This window comes from Tenrec ecaudatus, chromosome 10 (genome assembly GCF_050624435.1).
Source record: "Tenrec ecaudatus isolate mTenEca1 chromosome 10, mTenEca1.hap1, whole genome shotgun sequence".
In the NCBI taxonomy this organism is placed as follows: Eukaryota; Metazoa; Chordata; class Mammalia; order Afrosoricida; family Tenrecidae; genus Tenrec; species Tenrec ecaudatus.
In genome coordinates this window covers 83992679-84015847 of record NC_134539.1, presented here as the reverse complement: position 1 = coordinate 84015847, position 23169 = coordinate 83992679, and the positions used below count along the sequence as shown (strand labels likewise).

The window sequence follows — 23169 nt, the reverse complement described above, 5'->3', positions numbered from 1 at the left end:
AACAACATAAGACAAAGGAATTCGAGGTATTCAGCTGGGGAAGAGGCAAAATTATCAATATTCATAGACCATATGATTCTATATATCGAAGATCCCTTAAACTCCACAAGCAGAGTGTTGGAAGCAATAAAGGAATATGGCAGAGTGGCAGGATACAAGATCAACAAGCAGAAGTCTATTAGAGTGCTCTACACATCAGACAAGTTCACAGAAGAGACAATTAAAAAGGTAGTGCCCTTTACACTAGCCAAGCACACATTGAAATACCTAGGGATATACCTGACTAAAAAAATGTAAGACACGTATGAGTCCAATTATAAAACACTATTACAAGATATCAAGGATGACCTCAACAAATGGAAGAATATCCCATGCTCGTGGATTGGCAGACTCAATATAGCAAAGATGTCAGTTCTGCTCAAGGCACTATATAAGTCCAATGCTATCCCGATTCGAATACCACCATCCTTCTTCAAACAAATGGAAAAACAGATTACCTCCTTCATATGGAGGGTGAAGAATCCCTGAATTAGCAGAGAACTCCTCAAGAAAAAGAATAAAGTGGGAGGACTTGCTCTACTGGACTTTAGCACGCACTATACAGCCACAGTAGTAAAAACAGTGTGGTACTGCTATAATGACAGATATTCAGACCAATGGAAAAGAGCTGAAGACCCATTAATAAAAACATCAGCATACAGGCAACTGATCCTTGATGAAGGCCCAAAAATAGTAAATGGGAAGCAGGTGCCATCTTCAATAAATGGTGCTGGAAAAAATGCATAACTACCTTCAGAAAAATGAAGCAAGACCCTTACCTCACTCCATGCACAAGAATAAACTCACGGTAGATCACAGACCTTGAGGTAAAACCCCAAACAATTAGGGCCATTAATGAGGGAATTGGGACGAACCTGAGAACCTTGGCACAGAGAATCCATAGGCTATCAGAAATAGGCACTCCATGCACAAGAATAAACTCACGGTAGATCACAGACCTTGAGGTAAAACCCCAAACAATTAGGGCCATTAATGAGGGAATTGGGATGAACCTGAGAACCTTGGCACAGAGAATCCATAGGCTATCAGAAATAGGGAGGGATACAAATACAGAGGAGTCACAAATATAAAAGTGGACTATTCTGTAGCTAAGACTCCTGAGTCTATCGAAAGAATTCAACAAGAGAGTAATAAGAGAGTCCACCCACTGGGAAAACATCTTTAGCAATGACATATCAGACATTGGCCTTATTACTTAACTCTACAATACGTTGCAAGGTTACAATAAGAGAAAAAGTAATTGCCCACTGAGGAGGTGGGCAAAGGACCTGAACAGAAGTTTCACAGTCTGAAATCCTATGGCCAATAAACGTATGAGAAAATGCTCCCTATCTTTAGCCATAAGAGAAATGCAAATCAAAACAACTATGAGATACCACCTAACACCCTCAAAGATAGCCTAATTAAAAAAATCAGAAAGCAACAAGTGTTGGAGGGGCTGTGGTGAGGTAGGAACTCTGGTTCACTGCTGGTGGACCTGTAAGTATGTGCAGCCAATATGGAAATCGATTTGGTGATTTCTCAAACAGATGGAAATTGAGCTCCCATATGACGTAGCAATTCCCCTACTGGGCATATACCCAGAAGAGGCAAGGAACAAACCACGGCCAGACATCTGTGCTCCAATGTTCATTGTGGCACAGTTCACAATTGCAAGGAGTTGGAAACAACCAAAATTCCCATCAACAGACGAATGGATTAAAAAAAACTGTTGTATATACATACAATTCATTGCTTAAAAGCAGTGATGAACACATGAAGCATATCGACGCATGGGAAGAATTGTAGGAAATTATGCTAAGTCATTTAAGCCAAACACAAAATGACAAGTATAACATGAGTCTGCTTAGGCAAAAGGGGCACGGGGAAAAGGCTGCTGTATATGAACACTACAGGGGTGAGGTCCAGGTAGGACGGCAGGGGTCAGACCAAATCCACGGGTACATATGGTAGCCAACTAAAAAGGGGGCAGGGAGGGAGTAAACAGGGAAAAAATGTTTGGTGGGGGAATAGGGCACTGACCCACTCAAGGGGAGGTTATTATTTATGTCTCCACAGGGAAAGAGGGACCAGACTGAAAGCCAGTGCCAGCCTAATGCAATGTGCCAGCAAGGAGTGGGGAGCCAGTAGAGGGGCCTGAGGGCTCGGTCCCATATCAGCTATGTGGACAACTGCCCCTCCCTCCAGAAAAATTTACTTGAGAGGACAGCATTGAAGCTGCAGCTAGGAGAGAGGGGCATGTCTGATCAGAGCAAACGGGAGCAAATGAAGGGGGATGAAGAGAGAGTGGAGCACATCCTGGCCCACTAGGCCTGGAGGACGACATCCCCGCTCTGAACAGACAATGGACAGAGTGGACCATATGCTTGATCCCAGTACAGCCAATGGACAGAGTGGACCATATGGTTGATCCCAGTATGAGACATGCTGGCCCTTGCTGGCCCAGGGCCCTAAGGGGGACAACACTGGAGACTCAGTGTCGGGACTGGCCAGAACTGACCCCTCGACACTGAGGCAAACCACTAAAAGCGTGCGGCAGAGCAACCATGAGAGCAGAGGAGGGAGCCCCCAAGAGATTACAAAGGACAGACTCTGGGGTCAGAGCATGGTACCCCATTGGATCTGACTGAAGGACACGCCTAGAGTTAAAAAAATCAGACCTTGATGTTTTCACAGGTTTTTCTTTTTAAAAAATTTTTTCCTTTTAATTAATTTATTCTTCAATGGGTAATTGGTTTTCTTTTTTGTTGTCATTGCTGTGTTCTCATTCATCGACTATCTTGCTATGGCTTTATTTTTGGTGCATATTATTATCTCTACAGATCTATCTAGATAAGATGGACTGGATGGATAGTCTGGAGGAGAAAACAGTGGGTCCAATGGTTCTGGGGGGACACGGGAGAGGGGGAGGCGGGGGTAAGGAGGTAGTGCTGACCAACCCACAGACATGGGAGCAACAAGTGATCCAAAATCAGAGGCAAGGAGCATGTAAGAGGCCTGGTAGGGATTCAGCAAGGGAAATGTAACCGAGAGAAATTATTGAAACTCAAAGGAGGCTGAGCATGATAGTGGGACTAGAGGAAAGTAAAAGGAAATAGAGGAAAGAACTAGATGACACAGGGTATTTATAGAGGTCTAAAGACAGGACTGTACATATGTAAATATAATTATATAAGAGTGTGGGGAAATAGATCTATGTGTATATATTTATAGGTTTAGTATTAAGGCAGCAGATGGACATTGGCTCTTCTGAGATGGGTCGTTTGAAACCTGGATGGCATTGTTGAAAACAACCCATTTGCATTGCCCCACCCCACATGGGTGCCATGTACCTTATTTCCATCATTAATAAACTCTCCAATTTCCATGGTGAGATACAAACACCTCACATTTGCATAGCCCACGTGAAACTGACCTCATCGTCGCCCGCCTTTTGGGGAGAGGCAGTTATCTCCAGCTTCTCTTAGGCTCTAGTGATGGAGAATTTTCCCTCCAGTGGCGCCGTTTCAGGCCACCAGGTTCCCTTATGAGTTTGCTGGTCCTCTGTGCCTGTCCTCTGTGACTACTGCTCAGCGTGGGAATCGCTCCCCAGATCCGACTGTAATCTGTCGTCTTATAGATGGAGTGTAACCACCAGCGAACTTTCAGTCTCAGAGGCCCCTCCCCTGAGTGGATCACGTCCCGTGAGTCTCGGTCGGAGAGGCTTTATTGCTAGGTACGAATTACAAGGCAAAAATGCCAATTTATGGCATTATGTCATGAGCGGCGCGATCAAGAATTACTTAATGCCCTTAGACATTTTCGAATGCTCGGTTTATTCACTGCAAACACACATCAAACAATCTAAAAATAACTCAAACTACTAAGGATAAGAGGATTGGGACCAGTATGAGCATAAGGGCGTAATGACAGCACTCTTCACACGTATCTCATTCTAGCATCACAGTCCCAACCAGCATTGCCTTCATTGGTGAGCTCACCCCGGGTAGAGTTGGAGAGAGCAGAACAGGAGTTGATGTCTCCTTGGTTGACAGCTCTCTAAAAAATCAGTGTCTGTCTCTACCGAGGTTTAAATGGACAGCTTGGCTGGCTCTTTGACGCAGTCACTGTCCCAGTCAAGTCTCATCGGGCTTCTCCACACTGTAGGTGGCTTGGCTGGCTTTTGGGGGTCTGTCAGGTGCAGCCAAGTCTTATTGGGGTTCCCCACACATTTGTAGTGGCTCCTTGGACCATCTGTTGATTCTTGGCAATGGTCCAACTTCTTGGCTGTGCCCTAATGTCACACTTCATTTCTTCTGTAGAATGCAGTTTCTTGTGTGTGTTTCTTTTGAGGTGGCTCAACGTCTTGCAAGAAGTTCTATAGTGCTCTCATTGCTGTGCTGCGAGGACTTGCCTCACTCACATGGCAAGAGCATTGGCGTTTTCTTCTACCAGAAGCAGCTCCGAAGTAGTGTAAGTTTGTCTTTTCTGGCTAGAAAAGGGATAGTCGATAGCAAAATCATTACATTGTGACAGACAAAACGATGGTGGGATTATTTAATTTAAATTGTAAGAGATTTCATAGCCACAGATGGGTGAAGGACCAACTGTTCAGGAAATGTCAGGTGAGCCAGCCCCCTACAAACCATCACGGGTCCGGAAGGCACAATTGTACAGCGATAATAACTTAAGATTAGAATAAAGTCATAGAAAATAGTGGAGATAGAAGAGAGAGTAAAATGAAGGAGTCAGACACATTTCATGGTACGATGCTGACCTCAACCCCACTTGGTGGTCCACGTAGAGATGGAGGACGTGAGGGCAGAAGAGAGAGGGAGGGGGGGAGGACAAGGGGAGAAGGGATGGGGGGAGGAGTTCTTTATTTCTAACCACGGCTTATATACCTTTGGGGGTGTGCAAGCCCCCTAATTACAGGTAAAGACATACATCACAGAAAAGGGTTGAACTATAGATAATACAGTAAAGGGAAGGGGACTTTCTAGGGGTATACACGCAATAGTAAGGGGAGGTATCTGGGGTACACATGTGACAAGATGGGCAGATCCTAGATTCAGGATGGCAGCCTAACTTTGGATGTCATCGAGCAGGTTTGACCTGTTCTCTGACTCTCCATGGAAACCATTACTACACTTATCAGTAGGGTGAGAGCCCCACCTACAGTGGACCAGACTGATGTCTGAATGCCTTCAGAGAAAATATCTCTAAGCATCTGACCTCCCACCATGTGCTGGCAAACAGCCTCTAGTGTTTGTCATATCTTTGGGGGAGACAAAGCTGGGGAAAGCCTTTTGTATCCCACAAGGAAATGTGGTTTTAATGCTAATTCAGCAACGACAAAGTATATAGTCACCATGGAAACTTGTATTTAAAGAAAAGAAAACTTTAAGTTGTCATGAAATCTCCAATCACAGGAAAAATGGCTTTTACATTGTTTCCCTTCATATAGAGGCATGTTCCTCCAGCTTATAAATTGCTTACTAAATTATGAAACAATAAATTATTATATTACTGTTTTGAGTTAGGTCAAGGGTTACTTTTATTAATAAATCATTTTATTCTGCCTCTTAAATATTATATTATATTATAGCAATCCATACATCCATTGTATCAAGCGGACATGTACAAATGTTGCCATCAACAACATTAGCTTTTTTCTTGAGCCCTTTGATAGCAGCTCCTCTTTACTCCCTTCCTTCCCCACCCTGCCATTCTCTCGAATCCTTTATATATTATGTATTGTTATTATTATTTATACACACCTTACACTACCTATTCTATCCCTTCACATACAATCTTTGTATTCATCCCCCACAAGGTGGGTTATTCTGCCATCATTGCTATTCATTCCCCATTACCCCCGTCTTTCCTTCCTCTACCCTCCTGGAATTGTTACTCCCATTACTGTTTCTGAAGGGTTTGCCTCTCTAAATATTGAAAGCTCTCATCTGTACCAACATATGTACACCATTCTAGCAGGACTTTTGAGGTAGGATTGAGATCATAATAGTGGGGGGAGGAAAGAGCAAAGGCTCATTTTTAACGATCATTACTGGCTGATTTTGAGCCACTTGTTGAAGGCACACTGGTCCCTCTGCATGGATCAACAATGATTCCCAGGTAATCTTTGTATTTCAATTTCTTTGAATTGTAATTTTTAACACCAATTGATATTGTATTTGAATACATCATTTATTTGCCAGCCATTCAAATTTCCACTATGGGAATTGTCTTTTCAGATTCTTTACCCTCTTGTTTTCTGGGTTTCCTGACTCTTCCTCATTGACTACCGAAGAACCAGAGCAGTGGTTGATGCCATCTTTTGATGATCCCATGAGTGCTGGAGTGGATTGGAACCCCAGACGTTTTTCAGTGGCTGATTTGTATTTTAAAGATTTCTAGGTCTTCTTCCCAAGGGGCCTCTGGGTGGGCTCAAACTTCCAAGCTTTCAGTTAATGACTGAGTGTGCCAACTCTTCTGTGACTAATCAGAATCTCTCAGGGTAGTGCATTGGTGGAGTGGTTTGTTTTCCACCTAAGATGACCACGAAACACAGATGTTTCAGACAATGTGTGTCTGAATAAGCAGAAGTGAGGGCAACCACTTCTTGTAGGTTTTGCCTTGTTTTTACCTCTAACTTCTGCTAGCATTTCATGTTTCCCCATTCTACAAAGAGGGTGTGCCCATTACCCAGTATTGTGAGGAATGCAAGGAGGAGGGGCCTGAGAGGAGCAGTCTTTTCTTGTATATTGGCTAAATCCTGTCCACTCCTTTCCCTGTAAATTGGCTAAGTCTTGAGCCTCATGAAATTGTGAATCTCTCTCGGTTGGAGTATGGTGATCATCTTTACTTTGCTTCTTGGTGAGATGAAAGGGTTCATGTACCACAGTGGATTGGGATATTAAGATGGGTGTAGATTGGGTTTGGCAACCAGACGTTGAGGGACACGAGGCCTTGAAGCCAACAGTAAACAATAACTCTCAGGCTAAATGAGCACAAGCAAGGCAAATAACTGTGTAGGTTCGGCCAACCAAAGTTTGGTAACCAGAAAGTAAGTCAGCTTCAAAGATCGAGCTCTTTGAACTTTGTGGACCTTGGAATGTGTGATCATGTGGCCCTTTGATGTGCTTTGCAGCTGTATACACCTACTTGTATTGATTCAAATTCAACAAGAGGTGTTATGAGTTAACTACTGGCTGCTGTTGAGGTAAGAGGTCTTGGTTTATATGGGGAAAAATAAATATGAAAGCAAGAAATGATATTAAGAATGTGTAAAATAGCAACCGCTATAAAGATGCAAGTAAGCAAGAAACAAAGTCCAAAAATTTAATTTGGCCTCATGAGACCTTACTCTGAATTTTAAACGTTTAGTTAGTCTCTTTTCTGATGCTGATTGGGTCATTTTCTAAACAAATATTTAAGCCTTTTAGCAGGCGCACCTTTCCACTTACCTTCTCCTGGTGAAGGTCTAACCTCACTTCCTTCTTCCTTGGTGGTGTAGTAGTTATACATTGGGCTGCTAATCACAAGGCCAGCAGTTCAAACCACCAGCTGCTCTGTGGGAGAAAGACGGGACTGTCTATTCCTGTAAAGAGTTGCCGTCTGGGATACTCACAGGGTTGTTCTGCCCTGTCTTTTAGGGTCGCTATGAGCCGGAGTCCACCTGATGGTAGGGAGCTTGGTTTGGGTTTGGTCTTTACTCTGGAATGACGACTCCACTTGTTGACCTCCTCCGGCTTGACCGTGGTGTGGATGGTGAGCACTCAACAGGTTCTTCCTACTTTGGTGGCAGGAGGTTCTCTCTCCAGCTGTTAAGAAGGACACAATTCCAGACTGGAAAATATGTGGAAGCCCTCCGGTGGGTGGTCCTGTCTAGCGAGGATATAAAACTGCGAAGAAAAGACAAAACAGGTAGAAGAGCGAGAGAGAGAGTACTGCAAGAACCTTTCATTTTGTACATCACCAGTAACAGGCAAGACTACCTTGGTCACAAAAGCCTTTTTCAGGAAGTGTCTCCCACAGATTAGGTCAAATGGGCTGAATTTGATTTTACTCCTGGGTGCCACCTTCACTCTTCACAGGCTACAAGTAAAATTTGAGTGCAAATCAAATGAAATTCTTGATATGATTTAGTTGTTTTGTTGGGGGTTTAAAAATTGTTTTATTCTCTGAATATTTCCACTAAATTGGGGTCTTTAGACTGTAAGCAACTTTTGGGTCACAAAATATGGGTGTTTTTTTTTTTTTACTTCCAGTGGAGGTAGGATATCACGTCAGGGAATTATTTTCTTGAGTAACCATTTGATAATCCCTAGAACTTTCTCTTTCTGCGAGGAAAACTTCAACTGAGTTCATGTAAATGTCTACCAGGACTAAGAGGTCAATTGGCATAGCAGAGTCCACAAAGAAAATGTTCTACAGCCTACTTGGTTGAGTAGCAAATGAGGTCTTAAAATCTCATAACCCTGGTACCAAGGTCTGAAGTAGAAAGAAAATGTTTTGAAAATGATGATGGCAACAAATGTACAAATGTGCATGACACAATGGAGGGAGGGATTGTGATAAGAGCTGTATGAGCCCCCAATAAAATGATTAAAATAATAATTCATTCATTCATTAATTTTTTAAATCTCATATGAGCCATTTAAGGTGCAATCCTTGTTCTCGCCCTCTCCAGGGGATAGAAGAGTAATGAAAATCAAAGACACATGGGAATAAGTAGTCCAATGGACTAATACGCCACTCAAACATCAATCTCCACAACATCGAGACCAAGAGAACCAGATTGTGCCTGGCTACTCTTAAAGGGATCTCGTATTAGAAGGTACTACTAGATAGACTGGAGGAAAATTGTGGAACAAAACGCAAGGTCAATAAAGAGACTAGGCTAATTGATCAGATAGAGACTGGTAGAAACCTCAAGATTATGGCCCTGGTCATCTTTCAGGTGTGCCACCGAACTCACAAAACTGATGATGCAGGCTTGTTGCACCTTAAAGGCTGTTGTTGATGGCTCAGTTTTCAAGCAAACGATATACAGGTTTATTGGGGGTACATTAACACTAGGGAAGTGTGTACACCAGAGAATCATGAATGATTTGAGATCCAGGGGACAGCATTTGCCCAAGAACAAGTTCACAAGGATTGGAAGAAATGGACAAGGGGAGGCAAGGAGGGGGTGAGATGAGTAGCAAACCTCACAGTACAAGGGGATTACAAGGAACTAGATGAAGCAAAATGTACCTGCACTGTTTATCTAAACCCAAGTGTCTACTCTGTAAATCTTCACCCGATTCACAATTAAAAATGAAAATAAATAAATACGTGCTTTTAGAAAAAGACTAAGAAGGCACTCACAGTGCAGGGCATCTCTATAAAATCACCTTGCCAGATGTATGGATTTGATGAGCTTGTCATTATTGGGCACTGGAATGTGAAAGCGGGAAGCAAGAAGGAAGTGATACTTGTTGGAAAATATGGCCTTGGAGACAGAAATAAAGCTGGACATCGCATGATAGCATCTTGCAAGGTCAGCAGCATCTGCACTGCAGATACAGCTTTTTAATCGACAACACAAACAGCAGCCATACATGTTAACTTCTCCAGGAACCAAACTGACTACATCTGTGGGGTAGAAAAGCTATATCAAAAATTCCATTCTGCTACATCCGCTTTGATCTTTTCTCCCCTTCCTGTCCATTTAATTATCTTTTGCTTTTTTAAGGGATGGTGTTCTTGATGTCACTACACAGCTTGTCAGGTCTTCTGTCCCTGGTGTTCACTGTGTCAGATTTATTCTTAAGAAGTGCCTGAAATCCAGGTAGAATATCTGCAATGCTGACTTTTGGCTCTGTGGACTTGTTTTCATTTCCTTCCACTTCAACCTGAACTGACGTATGCCTGGTTGATGGTCTACCTCACAGCCTTGCTTTGGCTACTGTTATTGAGTGTTTCCATGGTCTCTTGCCACAGACGGAGTGCATTTGATTACCGTGCATTCCATCTGGAGAGGTCCACTGTATATTCGCTGTGTATGTGATTGGGGGGGGGGCGGAGGGGGAAGGTATTTGAGTATTTTCCAAAGTGGATGTGGTAGTACGAAATTTCTTAATATGGTTCTTCCACCAACGTCTCTAACTTCCACTTAGGTGGGACTGTGAAAAGGGATTAGTCCATGTTCATTGTCACCCCCAGCTATAAGGATGAGCCATGGATGAAGCAGGGACAGAGAAGAGAGGAACCCCGCGAACCTTGGGAGAGCACATTCGAGGTCTCTGTGTGAAGTGGCTGAGGCCACCGAGACCAGATGCTTCACAGACTGTGGCACAGAGACTCAGAGCGGCAGTGCTGACGCAGTGGGCACCTACTCCCTGTCTGGCCCAAGACTATGGAACTGTGGTATGTAAGTATGGTAAGTAAGACTGGATTCTCAGCCCATGGAGGCCAAGGCCAAGGGACTTTGTGGCAGCGAGGCTGAGAACCAGTGAGAAATGTCTCTGTATTATCTATGAGTTCTGTGCGGTGATTGCAACAAGTTATGGAAGCCAGCAGAGAAGTGGCCTGCCACGGGAGGAAATGGTTGGTGTCCGAATGAGTAAAGGAGGGAGGATGGAGGCATGTCTGGCCCCTCCTTGGGGCAATAGGGAAGCCAGAGGAGGTCGGATATCACCCTCCATTGTTGTTCGTCGCAATGGGTATCATAAAACATTCTGAGACTTGCTCTTGAACATAAAGCAGCTAAAGCAAACGGAAGAAGTGATGAAGGAAAAAAGCTGAACAGACCATGTCAAAGGACAGCTCGAGAAGACAAGATAAAGCATTATGGTGAAATGTGCAAAGACCCAGACTTAGTGAAGCAATCAGGAAGCACATACTGAGCATATCTCAAGCTGAAAGAATGGAAGAAAAAATTCAAGCCTTGAGTTGCAATATTAAAAGATTCTATAGGCAAACTATTGAAAGATGCAGGAAGCGTCAGAAGAACATGGAAAGAATGTAGAGTTACTGGGCCCAAAAGAATCCAACCATTTCAAAAGGTAGCCCATGATCAAAAGCTATCGTCCTGAAGGCAGAAGTTCAAGCTCCATTGAAGGCACTAGTGAAAAACCAGGCTCCAGGAATCGATGGAACACCAAGTGAGCCGCTTCAACAAGCTGAAGGAGCGTCGGAAGAACTCACTGGTCTATGCGAGAAACTTGGAAGTTAGTTACCTGGCTAACCAATGAGAGGTGTCGATTTGTGCCCATTCCAAAGAAAGGTGACCCAGCAGAATGGAAATAGAAACAAAGGGAGGAAGTGGGATGACTGATGCTACATTGTGGGGATGGCAGACAGGTGCATCAGGTGCTGAGTGGAAAACAGTCTAACTAGGTAAGCCTTCACCCAATTCACATTAAAAAGTTAAAACAACAACAGAAATAAGTTTATAGACCTACACGGAGCTTGTATCACAATGCAACAAGTTTCCATTTTGAACTTTTTGCTGAATAAAGGTTTCTTTGATTGAGTAGCAACGCTGTTTAGCTTCTCTTCATATATGCCAGCAAAGCAACTGGGCTTTTTCAGACACAAAGAAGAAGAAGGAAGAGAGAAGAAGCTGAGAGAGAGGAGGCAGGGAACCTTCAGAAAGAGCCGTGACGTTAGTTAATGTCCTGCAGCAGAACTGACAGTGACAGATGGCAGGGCGATAAGAAGTCACTCTGTCCTCAGGGAGCTGAGAGGGGCCCTGCACAGCCAAGAGGAACTGAGAGAGCAGTCTTGCACTGAAGACTAGCGACTTGGCTCACATGCTTCCTGAACCTGGTCTAGATCCGGGGTTTTCTCAGTTACTTCTTTAGTAAAACACTCCAGTATGATCTCTGAGCTCTGTGTGGCCCCTGCAATAAACTATTGGACCCCAAAGAGAGGCAGAGTGCTGTGGGAGGGATGGCTGCTGTTAGAATTGGCAAAAAGTTTGGAAACTCAGGTACATCTGATCTCTGCCTAATAGGACTCAGGTTTGTGCTGATTCTAATCATTATGCCCGCTGAAGTTAGGCAATCCTACTACCTTATTCCACTTACCTATCCTGCTCTCTGTTGCACAAAATATGTCTTTGGAAGGCTTAAAGACTCTCCAGTTGGTGTTGGAGGCTTGAAGATAAACAAGTGGCCATTTAGTTCAGAAGCAACAAAGCCCTCATGGAAGAACCACACCAGCCGGTGTGACCATGTCATTGTAAATATGTGAGTGTAGAGTGGAGACTCAAAGCCCATCGGCAGCCAACCAGACACTCCCTTACTGAAGGGTTGTGGGGAGGAGATGAACCAGTCAGGGTGCACGGTAGCAACGATGAAACATATAACTTTCCTCTAGTTCTTAAATACGTCCCCCCTACTATAATGATCCACAGTCTACCTTATAAATCTGGCTATATCAGAGGATGTACATTGGTACAGAGAGCAACTGGAAACACAGGGAATTCAGGACAGATGACTCCTCCAGGACCAGTGGTGAGAGTGGCGATGCCTGGAGGGTGGAGGGAATGTGGGATAGGAAGGAGGAACTGATTACAAGAATCTAGGTATAGCCTCCTCCCTGGGGGATGGACAGCAGAGAAGAGGGCAGGGAGAGACGTTGGACAGTGTAACATATGACAAAATTATAACAATTTATGAATTATGAAGGGTTCATGAAGGAGGGGGGAGTGAGGAGGGAGGGCGAAAATGAGAAGCAGATATTAAGGGCTCAAGTAGAAGGCAAATGTTTGAGAATGATGATGGCAACAAATGTACATAGGCGCTGATACAATGGATGTATGTATGGATAGTGATAAGAGCCCCTAATAAAATGATTTTAAAAAAAGACTCCCCAGTGTTTCTGATTTTCCAGAGAAGGTTGTGATTTTAATTGATTATCTCACGGTAATTCATTGTGCCTGGCATCTCTAAGCAAGGGTAAAATTCTTGTTTCAAATCAAAAGAACCTCACTAGCCCATTGGTCTTTTTTATTCTCTACAGCCATACTGGAGGTTTAAAACAGAACAAAACTTGTGATTGATTTATGTTCAAAAGATAATAGGCAAGATTATATAGGGAAAGACATTGGCTAGAGGGTAGGTAAGGGTTAATCTTGGTGAAGGGGAAGGTCAGGAAGAGTTGGTGTTTGTTTTTCGAGAGTTAAAGGCAAGAGGGGCTATAAATACCATGATGTACACACTCCTGCAATAGTGCTGATCTACAATAGATACCTGGGGGACAAGCAGACTAAACAGGTACCCCGGGAGAGTGGGAGCACACCCATGAACAGAGAGAGCTTTGACAGAGGCTGTTTATATTGGGTATTTACCTTAATGCAACTACATCCCTGAATGTGGTAGCGCATACAGAGGGCTTAGTTATGAACATTTCTTTTCTTTTTTTCCAGTTTCTGAAAGACTTTAATTTGGGGGTGGGGAGAGGGGGGCACGGCACTCAGTCCTTCTTGGCAGCAGCCTTCCTCATGGCGGCCAGCACGTTGCTCAGCTCCTCTCTCTTCCTCTTGGCCCGGAGATGTGTGCCCACCCGCTTCTTGATGAACTTCAGTGCCCGCTTGTCCTTGGAGACCTTGAGCAGCTCCATGGCCCTCCGCTCGTAGGGTGCGAAGCCGCACACCTCCCGGATCATGTCCCGCACGAGCTTGGTGTGCATGGTGAGGCGCCCGCGGCGGCGGCTGTGCCTCGGCTTGCTCACGTTCTTGGTCACCTTGTGGCCCTTGTCGAGGCCCGGCCTTAGGGTAGCGCACAGCCATGGCTGCGACTCTTCGATGGGTGCCGTGGCGGAAGCGTTATGAATATTTCTTAACCAAACACCATGAGGAAAATGAGTCCTGGGGCTGGGGGACGAGGACCCCAGTGTCAGAGAACACTGAGGTCAAATGGTACAACATAGTTCATGAACACAATGTTCTGCCTCGTAATTTGATGAGCAGCAACTGGGAGCCCATGAGCAGCCATCTGAGGTGTAGCTGTGGGTCCCGCCTCATCCAGAGCAAAGAATAATGATGGGAAATCAAAGGACCTATGGGAATGTTTAGTCCAGTGGGCTCGTTGGTGGGCATTTCCTTTCTTAGTTTATGTTTGGAAGGTTGACAGAGCAGATTACTAGTTTCACATTCAACACTTCATGCACATCTCATTTCAACTCACCCTTCCAATTCACTCCACGTCTCCTCAACTCTCCCAAGTACTCCCTGTGCTTCCCGTTTCTCTTCTTTCTTTCTTAACCCTCTGGGCTAGGGTGAGAGCTGTCCTTTTGATCTTCAGTGGTCCATCATTCTAACACACAGCTGAGTTCATTTCCAGACTGTCACAGTGAAGGAAACACCCCCTGAGAGAGTTCTACGTGGTCTCACATGGTCTCTGAATAGCAATGAACTTGGATGTTGTCCAACACCACCACCAGCCCTCTCTGGTCCCGGTCATGACAGCCACGACGACACTGAAGATGTTTCACTATTTGATGCAGCCAACGAGACAACACACTGATCCAAAGAGCCAAAATCAGACGCCCGGGGGCATCATTTTTCCATTTATTCTTTTGGGTCTGTCTGATCATCGCCTAACTGCTCTGTGCATTGTTCGGCACCAGCTTTATTGCCTGAGTTGAGGATTGAAGACCTGGTACCACTAGACACAGGTCAACATTTCCTTCCAGTGCGCTGTGCATGCATACACATGGTCTTAGAATATCCGTATTTCCCATAGGAATGTGGTGTTGGTGTTCATATGCACACGTCCTGGAGACTTTTGCATTTTGATTCACATTGATCTGTAGAAGGATATTCTTAGCTTAAAATCTCTCTGAGCATTATTTCTCTTGATGATTTTAAGAAGATGCACGTCCATGGAGAAGAATCAATTTGGTTTGACTGGATGTTAGAAATCATTCTTATCCTAAATGTACATGAGAATGTAAAAAAAAAAAATTGGGGCCACTGGTGTTAACTGGAGCTTGCGAATGTTTGCTTTTATTTGCAGTATGTACGGAAGGCCCGATTCATGTCACTGGAATTGTCAGAGCTCGTATTTAAGGGCTTTGTAGGGATGGCACTCTTCTTTTTATTTTATGGAAAGGTTAGCCACGTTTTGCTTTGGAAGTTTTTAGAAGCTCTTCAGTAGTCCTTGGCTACATGAAATTGATCTTTTCCACTCAGAGTATTGTTCTTATATCATAGCGAGAAATTCTTGAAATACTTGGCATGCAAACTATTGGAAGACCTGAAATTCTGTTCCCCACACAGACTCTTAATTAACAGATTATTTTGTGGTTGCATTTACACTGTGAAAATTTTTTAGGATGTTTTGTTTAATTTTTTAAGTGTACTGCAGCAATAGCTTTGAAGGTGCATAACGTTATATTTATATAAAACCACTGTTTACAAAAAGAACAAAACAAAAAATAACCCCCAGAAAGAAGAGCCAGGGTGGGCTACATCCTTTGGAGCTCAGATCCTTGTGTGTTAATCGCCCTTGATCTAGGAAACAGAGGGCCGTGGCACAAGGAACGTGGCTTTCAGAGTGCCAGTGAAATGATGGCCAGAGAGGCAGCAGAACCAAGAGCCCTGGTGGGCTTCCCCTGGAGCGAGGAAGCGGCTTGCATTTGGGGAGAAGGCTCGATTGTGGAGTGGGGTGTCTCCTGGGCGTTTGCTTGCAGAAGTAGATTTGGTGAGGCACGGAGCTAGAGCCGAGTGCCTTTGGGCAGACGCTTGTGGTAGATGGGGATACCCTTCTTCTACGTCTCAACGGACCTAATGAAAGAGCTCGGAAACACTACTCAGACCAGGTGGGGGTCAAGGGGCCATGTGGCTGAGAATCCTAGGAAAAGAAAGGGGCATTTCCACAGGGATCGCTGAGGAGAGGCTGACCTGACTAAATAACTCTCTCCTGAGCATTTCTGATCTTGAATTGTAACCGGTTAGTTTCCCAAATCCACAGCATAATGGTGAAGACGGTCTGTGAGTTTTGTGCGGCCATTGCGATGATTAGTTGAGCCCTGCAGAGACGACCAATGAGTGTCAGTCGATGAAGAAGGTTGGAAGGTGGAGGCATGTCTGATATTTGCTTTAGAGAAGTGGTTCTCAAGCTTCCTCATGCTGCCACCCTTCCATACAGTTCCTCATGTGGTGGTGACCCCAACCATAAAATGATTTTAGTTGCTACTTCATCACTGTCATTTTGCTACTGTAATGAATCAGGTGACCCCTGTGAAAGGGTCGTTTGACCCTCAAAGGGCTCACGACCCACAGGTTGAGAACAGTGCACAATCAGGGTTCCTTGGGGACTGGGTGCACTCCCCTCCTAGTCTGCCCCCATGAGCATCCGCCGTGTGGCTGTGAAGAGCCTCCTCCAGGCTCCTAGGCTGGGCCCCCTGAGGTACCGGCTGCAGAGGAGCCACAGGTGATTTTTGGTGTTAGCCTCCTTCTAGCCTCAGGAAGCTTGTGTTGATGACTAGAAGGCAGGGTGTAGCTTTCAGCCACTAACAGGGAAAGAAGAAGTTTTCTAAGTGACATGAGCAATGTAGTGAATGACAAGATTATTAAGCAAAGTTAAGTACCTTAGAGTCACTACTTTTAGAAGGCAGGATTTCTTTAACCTAACTATAGATATACACATCACTATAAAACTTTGGTTTTACCGAATCATAGCCACCCTATAGGACAGGGTAGGATTGGTGCATTAGAATTTCCAGGGCTCTGATTGTAAATGGCAGCAGACTCTCACATCTTTGTCCCATAGAATGGGTTTGAACTGCTGATGTTTTGGTTACCGGCTGAGTACTCACCCACTGCAATATCAGGACTCCTTGAAACAGATGGCTCAGGACATAAAAATAATAATAGTAATAAAAATAAAACCCTCAGGTTCAGGAGCAGAGAATGCAGGATTCTAAAATGTGACATCTCAAAGAAGTCAGCAGCGAGGCAGATATAAGGCTTGCCGGTAGTTAAAACCTTCTCCTTTTTATTTCTTTTTGCAAATTAATAAATCATATTATTGGAGGCTCTTATAGCCCTTATAACAATCCACACTTCCATTGTATCAAACACATCTGTACATAGGTTGGCATCGTTTTAAAAACATTTTCTTTCCGTTTGAGTCCTTGGTATGAGCTCCTCTTGTTTTCCCTCCCTTCCCGCACCCCCCTTCCTCAGGGACACCTGATAAATTATTACTACTTTGATCTCCTGTGCCTTCTCCTCTTTCTCAAGATAAAATTGGCAGCTGCTGAAGATGCTCAAAATAGACAAAACACATTGCCAAGGTCCCACAAATTTTCTTCTTTTCTTTCTTAAGATCCAAATAGCCCTGTCTGGAAAATTAGATACCTACAAATGACTATAAGCCTTTACGAAATATGTCTAACTCTGTAGTCACTTAGGCAATTTTGAAGAAGACATTTGCGGTGTGCTGAAACTCGATCTCCGCCTTAAGCACCTGCGGGAGTGTAAGCATACACTCCGCTCTCTGCCCTCACGGTGGGGTGGCCGCACTGACTCTGTGTTGCACCAGACAAAGGCCTGGCTGGGGTAACCGAACTATAGTAGCTGTGAAACGCAGCAGACACTGGGGTGGGCAGAATGGAGTTGAGGTTTCCCCAAAGCCTTATTCCTAGGGAATTGTCATTATTTGATCTGCCTGAAAACTCCCTGGTCTCAGAACTCTCATTTGACTCGATGCAAAGCTTGTTCCCTGCCAACAGGCTCTCTGGGGGTTTGTCTCAAACCATCGGTGGCAATTGTTTAAAATTACATATGCTGGAGGCTGGGACAAGAGTAGGGCCAAACAACAATTGGACCAAAACAATACAAGGGAAAGCTGGGTAATGAGCCTTCCTTCAGGGCTCTGAACATTTCTGCCTTGTCTGCGGTCTAGGAGGCCATGTGACTGGACTTAATTGTGCTGGGCTTTATGCACGCCAATAAAGACCTCAGAGGACCCCAGCCTTGGATTGACCTTGAAGCTTTCTAGGAGCCCAGGAGTAAAAGCTAAAGCAGAGTCGTAACTGCTACAGTGTGGCTCGCATGCCCCTACACTGACACACAGCCCATTGGCAAAGGCTGGGAGACTTACTTGTTCAGGAAATTTAGGAAACTAGCTGTTCCATTATTAACTGAAAACTGATCTAGCTGATCAGTGACCTCTGTGTAACCTATATCAAATAACATATATTGTGCAGACTAGATTCTGAAAAATTACTAAGCACACAAACTCCCTCCCCTGCCGCCCCTCCCCCACTGAGCAACAATCATAAACAGCCTTGTGGAAGGGAATCTGATCACCAGAATTTCAGCCACACGATTGATTTGACGTTATGGGCAGTGCAGTGGCTGAGCTCACCGCTCTGCCATGCCTAAGGCAGCCGGGGCCAGGGCTCAGATGCCAGGACCCAGGCTGGTTTTGAGTAAGAGTAGAAAAAACGGGCTCCCTGGATACGGGTGTGCAATGGACAGAGACACTAACAATTCTGGGAAACTGAGGCAGGAAGTGAAAGCAGGGAGAGGGTAAAGGGAAAACAAGAGCGTGCACCACGTCCAGCATTCCTCTCACAGGTTTTTGAACTTTTGCAGAAGCCAGGCAAACCCAGAAGGAAAGGGTGAAGGACGAAGGCAGAGCCCAAAACAGGAACAAAGTGGCCCCACGAAACCCATTCACACACCGGTAATCTGCGTAGGTTCCAATTTAAATGCTCTCTCATGATTATTCATCGTTGCAACTCAGGGAAGTAGGACATGGCAAATTCAAGCCCCTTGACTTTCATTTATAAAAGGCACGGGAAACCTCACCCTGGAGGGGATCCTCCTTGGTCACTCCTCATCCTGGACCTCAAGGATTTCATCTTACTCACGTCTGGTGCCTGCGCCATATGAAGAATCCAGGAACCACATCTCCAGATGTTTCACAGGTAACTGGCTTGGGGAGGCAGTTGGGAACACGGTGAGGGCAGGGAGGATATGGGAGAAATAGGGAGAAGGGCACTTTGGATTTTGAGTGGAAACAAATGAGAAGAAATATCAGGGGCAGAGAAGGGGGTTAATTACTAAAAGGAGATTTGAAACTCTTCCCTGTATGGAATTCTAGAGTGAATTGTGTCAGCCTCAACTCTCAGTGGCAAAGTGAGACTCAAACTGGTCCCATTTCTGAACCAATCCCATCCCTCTCTTCAAGCCCAACAAGAGTCGTAGCCACAATTGCCAATACCCACCTCAACCCCAGGTATGTCTTTAACCTTAAAGTTGGCTTCAATCCCAGAAACAATTTGAATCTTAACACCAGCCCCAATCGAAAGTTAATCTTCGCATCTAACCTGTTTCCAACTTCGGTGCCTAACTGAGGCACAGCCTCATCTAGGGCTCAACTTAAGTTCTGACCACAATACTAACATGAGACATAACCTCAATTCCATCCCCCAATAAGATCTAGTCCTCGCAACAAATTGGCTTCAACGTTATTATCACCTTCAACTCCAAATTCAACCCAACTCCATCCCCGTCCCAGTCCTGACCCCACTGCCAACCTTAGTTGCAGACCCAGGTCCATTCCCTTTCCCCATCCTTACCCAGGACTCAATCTGAACTGGAGCCTCATCTCTTACGTCACCTCGAATCCTCACCTTGGTTCGGACTCTGGTCCAAGTCTACCCGTTGGCCTAGCCCTTACCCTACCTGCCTGGTTGCGGTTCTTGTCTTCCTTTCAGCTCGGTAAGCCTCAGAAGTTGCGTTGACCGAAGCATGCCGATGAAATATGAAGAGCACCAAACCCTGGAGAGTGAGGAGGGAAGCCAGAAGTTTAGGACTGGTAAGAGAAAGGGAGTCCCGGAGAAGCATGCCCTAAAAGATGCTCTTGAATAGGCTGCCTAGGCTCTGTTGTAGTTCACCATGAGTCCTGGGCCAGGGGGTCATGATTCTGGGCAAGAGATGGCCAGGGCCGAGTCTCTGGTGGTCCCCATCGGAAGAGGACTGGGGCCCTTACAATGACAGAGATAAGGAAGGTGACAGTTGACCTGGCTCCCTGGGTTGTGTGGGGGAGAAAGGAAAAGTTAGGGTGTACGGGGAGGTCGCTGAGCATTTGGATTTGGAAGGGACATTTTATTTGCTAACCTGAGATTCCAGAGGCACTTCAGCCTGCAACATCTGGAATACCCTCAACTCTGTCTTCCCCACAGGACTATGAGTTCTAATGACAGGCTCTCCTACATCATAGTATCCCTACTTGTCCATGCACAGTCATGTAGACGTGTGTTCTTGAGGTGGGAGAAGGTCGTGTGCCGGTCCACAACACAGATGCTCTGGTTCCCCAGCCCACCATCCTCCTAACCCCGTCTTTTCTCCAGCTTGCCTGGGCCCACTCTTTGTTCCTAGACAGCTACCTCTAGACCTCTTCTCTGGCTGCTCTCCCGTCTGGTACCCTCCTCCTCCCGACAGTCTCTCATCCTGCAGGGTCACGCCTTCTCCAGTCCTTCCAGCAGCGGGTTTGCTACGGATCCCCACTTCACCTGTTCCTCCTGGGTCTCGGTCTCCTGATGTTGATCATCATCTGTGTGTTTGGATGCCAAAGTGAGGGCCACACGGGTGGGCAGGGCTGGGGCAGTGATAGGGGACAGCGGGGAGAAAGCCATGGGGACAGTTTGAAGATGAGAGTAGAAGCAATGGGGGGTGAGGTGGGGACACAGTGACCACAGCAGGGCAGGTCTGGATTCCTGGCAACGGCAGTGCCACCAGCAGTCATCGGGGCCATGGCGGGGCGCTGTGGGCTGCCATGATGGTGACATGGATGGGGTGAGAGATGAGCTCTGGGAAGGGGATTGCCAGGGGCATTGAGGAGATCGTGATGGCATTGAAGCCCTGGAGGCCGACAAAGAGGGTTGCCTCCTGGTGCTGTGGACAAAGTAAAGTTCTGGGGTGGCACACGTGGTGTGCACTCAACCATCACCCTAATGTTGGTGATGAGTATTCACCTCGAGGCACAAGGAAGGAGGCTCCTGGTGGTCTGATTCGGTAAAGCAAACCTCATGGGGCAGCTCTATGCTGTGCACTGGACGGTCATCATGAACCAGAATCACCTTCATAGCCATGGGAAGACTTAAGCCTTCCAAGTGTCCGTTGACTCCTCTATAATTTGGGGAACAACTGCGCCTGTCCCCTTGGGTCCTTGTGAGGATCGAGTGAGATAATAGTTGCACAGCGCCCGCTCAGTGCCTTGCATGGGGCAAGGGCCCATCTCTGCTGACTCTGATGGGCCCATCCTGCTAATCAGTTACCAAGCTTCAGAGGGACCTGTTGACCCTGAGAACGACGTCCCTCAATTTCTCATCCAGCACCGCAGCTGAGATCCAGGCACTGAAGAGCCAGGGTGAGCCTGCGGGGTGCAGAGAGGAGGGCTGGGGAGGGGAGGGACTGGCAGCTGACTCCCGGGCACTGAGCTCCCTGTGGCCCAGATGGCAAGTTCCAAGGAATGATGACATCTCGGCAGAGTGAATGGGAGGAACGCATGCAGCAACTGCAAGTGGGTGAGGACCTCCCCTCCTTGGAGAGATTGTGGATGGGAGGGGGCCAAGGGTCAGAGTAAAAGGGGATGCCGCCTATTGGGTGCTGAGTTTTACCACCCTCCAGGCCACTACTTGAGGGAGAAGTTCCTGACTCTGCAGAGCAACTTGAAGATAGAGATACAAGAAGTCAAAGCAGGTCAGAGTCCCCCGCTCCTTCCTCCTTGGGAATATGATGGAGAGGGCCTGAGGGCACTGGACATCCAAGGCACTCTCCCCACTCGCCATCTGCCTGTGTCTCAGGTCATGCCAACATTGTCCTGGCAGTACAACAGCATGCTGCTGACCTGAGCTCCCTGACTTGTCAGATGACTGCTCTCAAGGGCAATGGTGAGGAGCGGGAGTGGGTGGGTAGATTCCCCCCCCCGGCTTTGTCCTTTTCTTTACCCACTTTCCTGAGCATTGTCTATGATGCACACTTTTCTACTCTCCAAGCCTCTCACAGTAAGTGCTGTCCCATGAAGTGGGTGGAACACGGAGGCAGCTGCTACTGGTTCTCTGAGACTGGGAAGACCTGGCTCCAAGCACAGCAGTACTGCCAGATGGAGAATGCCCACCTGGTGGTGGTGAATTCACAGGAAGAGCAGGTGAAGCCCCCAGGAACCCTCATTGAGGAGGGTGGCTGGTCAGATGTTGGGGGGAGGCTAAAAGTCCCTCTTCTCCCTCCCTAGAATTTTATCCAATACCGAATAGGCGGTATAAACACCTGGATGGGCCTCATGGATCAAATCGGGCCTTGGAAATGGGTGGATGGGACGGACTATGAGACAGGCTTCAAGTGAGTGTGTGTCTTCTCCCACAGCCCTGCTCCCTCTGCTCGGCCTGGCAGGTGGCTGGGCCCCCCAGGGACTTAGGGAAGGGTGGCACTCTGGAAGCCCATCTCTGTTCTGTGTCCTTAGGAACTGGAGGCCAGATCAGCCTGACAATTGGAATGGGCACGGCCTGGGTGGAGGCGAGGGTTGTGCTCACTTCACCGAGAATGGCGCCTGGAACGACAATGTCTGCCTGATGTCCTTCTACTGGATCTGTGAGACCAGGCTGACTGAGGCCAGTTAGAATCCACCTCTCCCTCTGCCCAACGGCTCCGGAACTGGGTTCCTCCCTCTTCCCAGGGATTATCATCTAGGATACCATGAGAAGGGGGAAGGGTGGTATCTGAAATATGTGAACTCATGTTCAGAGGTGTGGAGAGATTGACACCTGCCTCTTTCTAGAATTCACTGTAAAGCTTATTATCTTTTTTTAAAAAATAAAAAGCAGAATAAAAGGAGAAAAAGGCTTAAAAATGCAGCATTTTCTGGTTATTGGGGACTAGTTTGGGAGCAGGTTTATTGCTCTGAAGGCCCCGTGGGCAGGTGCAAGTGCTGTGTGTGTTTGGGCTCTGGATCCCTGGATCTCAGCTGTAAAATACTATTGTTCCTGAGAGCCATTCTCCTCGTGGCAGCCCCCACAGGAATAGAATCACTCCCAAGTGCTGAGCGCTTCAAGAGCCTTGAATGAAACTCATCTCTGCCCAATGGATTCATGACATCAACGGAAGCAACAGCGCCA

General features: G+C 46.1%; 1 protein-coding gene and 1 pseudogene across 1 annotated transcript; one reads left to right on the top strand and one right to left on the bottom strand.

Moving 5' to 3' along the window:
* Positions 1-13489: 13489 nt before the first annotated feature.
* LOC142458051 (large ribosomal subunit protein eL36 pseudogene) lies at positions 13490-13825 on the bottom strand (annotated as a pseudogene).
* A 5979-nt stretch (positions 13826-19804) lies between these two features.
* Positions 19805-22674, top strand: LOC142458579 (asialoglycoprotein receptor 1-like). The gene is made up of 9 exons (XM_075559561.1): positions 19805-19871; positions 20513-20629; positions 21330-21425; positions 21511-21582; positions 21686-21757; positions 21862-21948; positions 22054-22205; positions 22290-22396; positions 22518-22674. The coding sequence occupies exons 1-9, from the start codon at positions 19805-19807 to the stop codon at positions 22672-22674; spliced, it is 927 nt and encodes a 308-aa protein (XP_075415676.1).
* Positions 22675-23169: the final 495 nt, after the last annotated feature.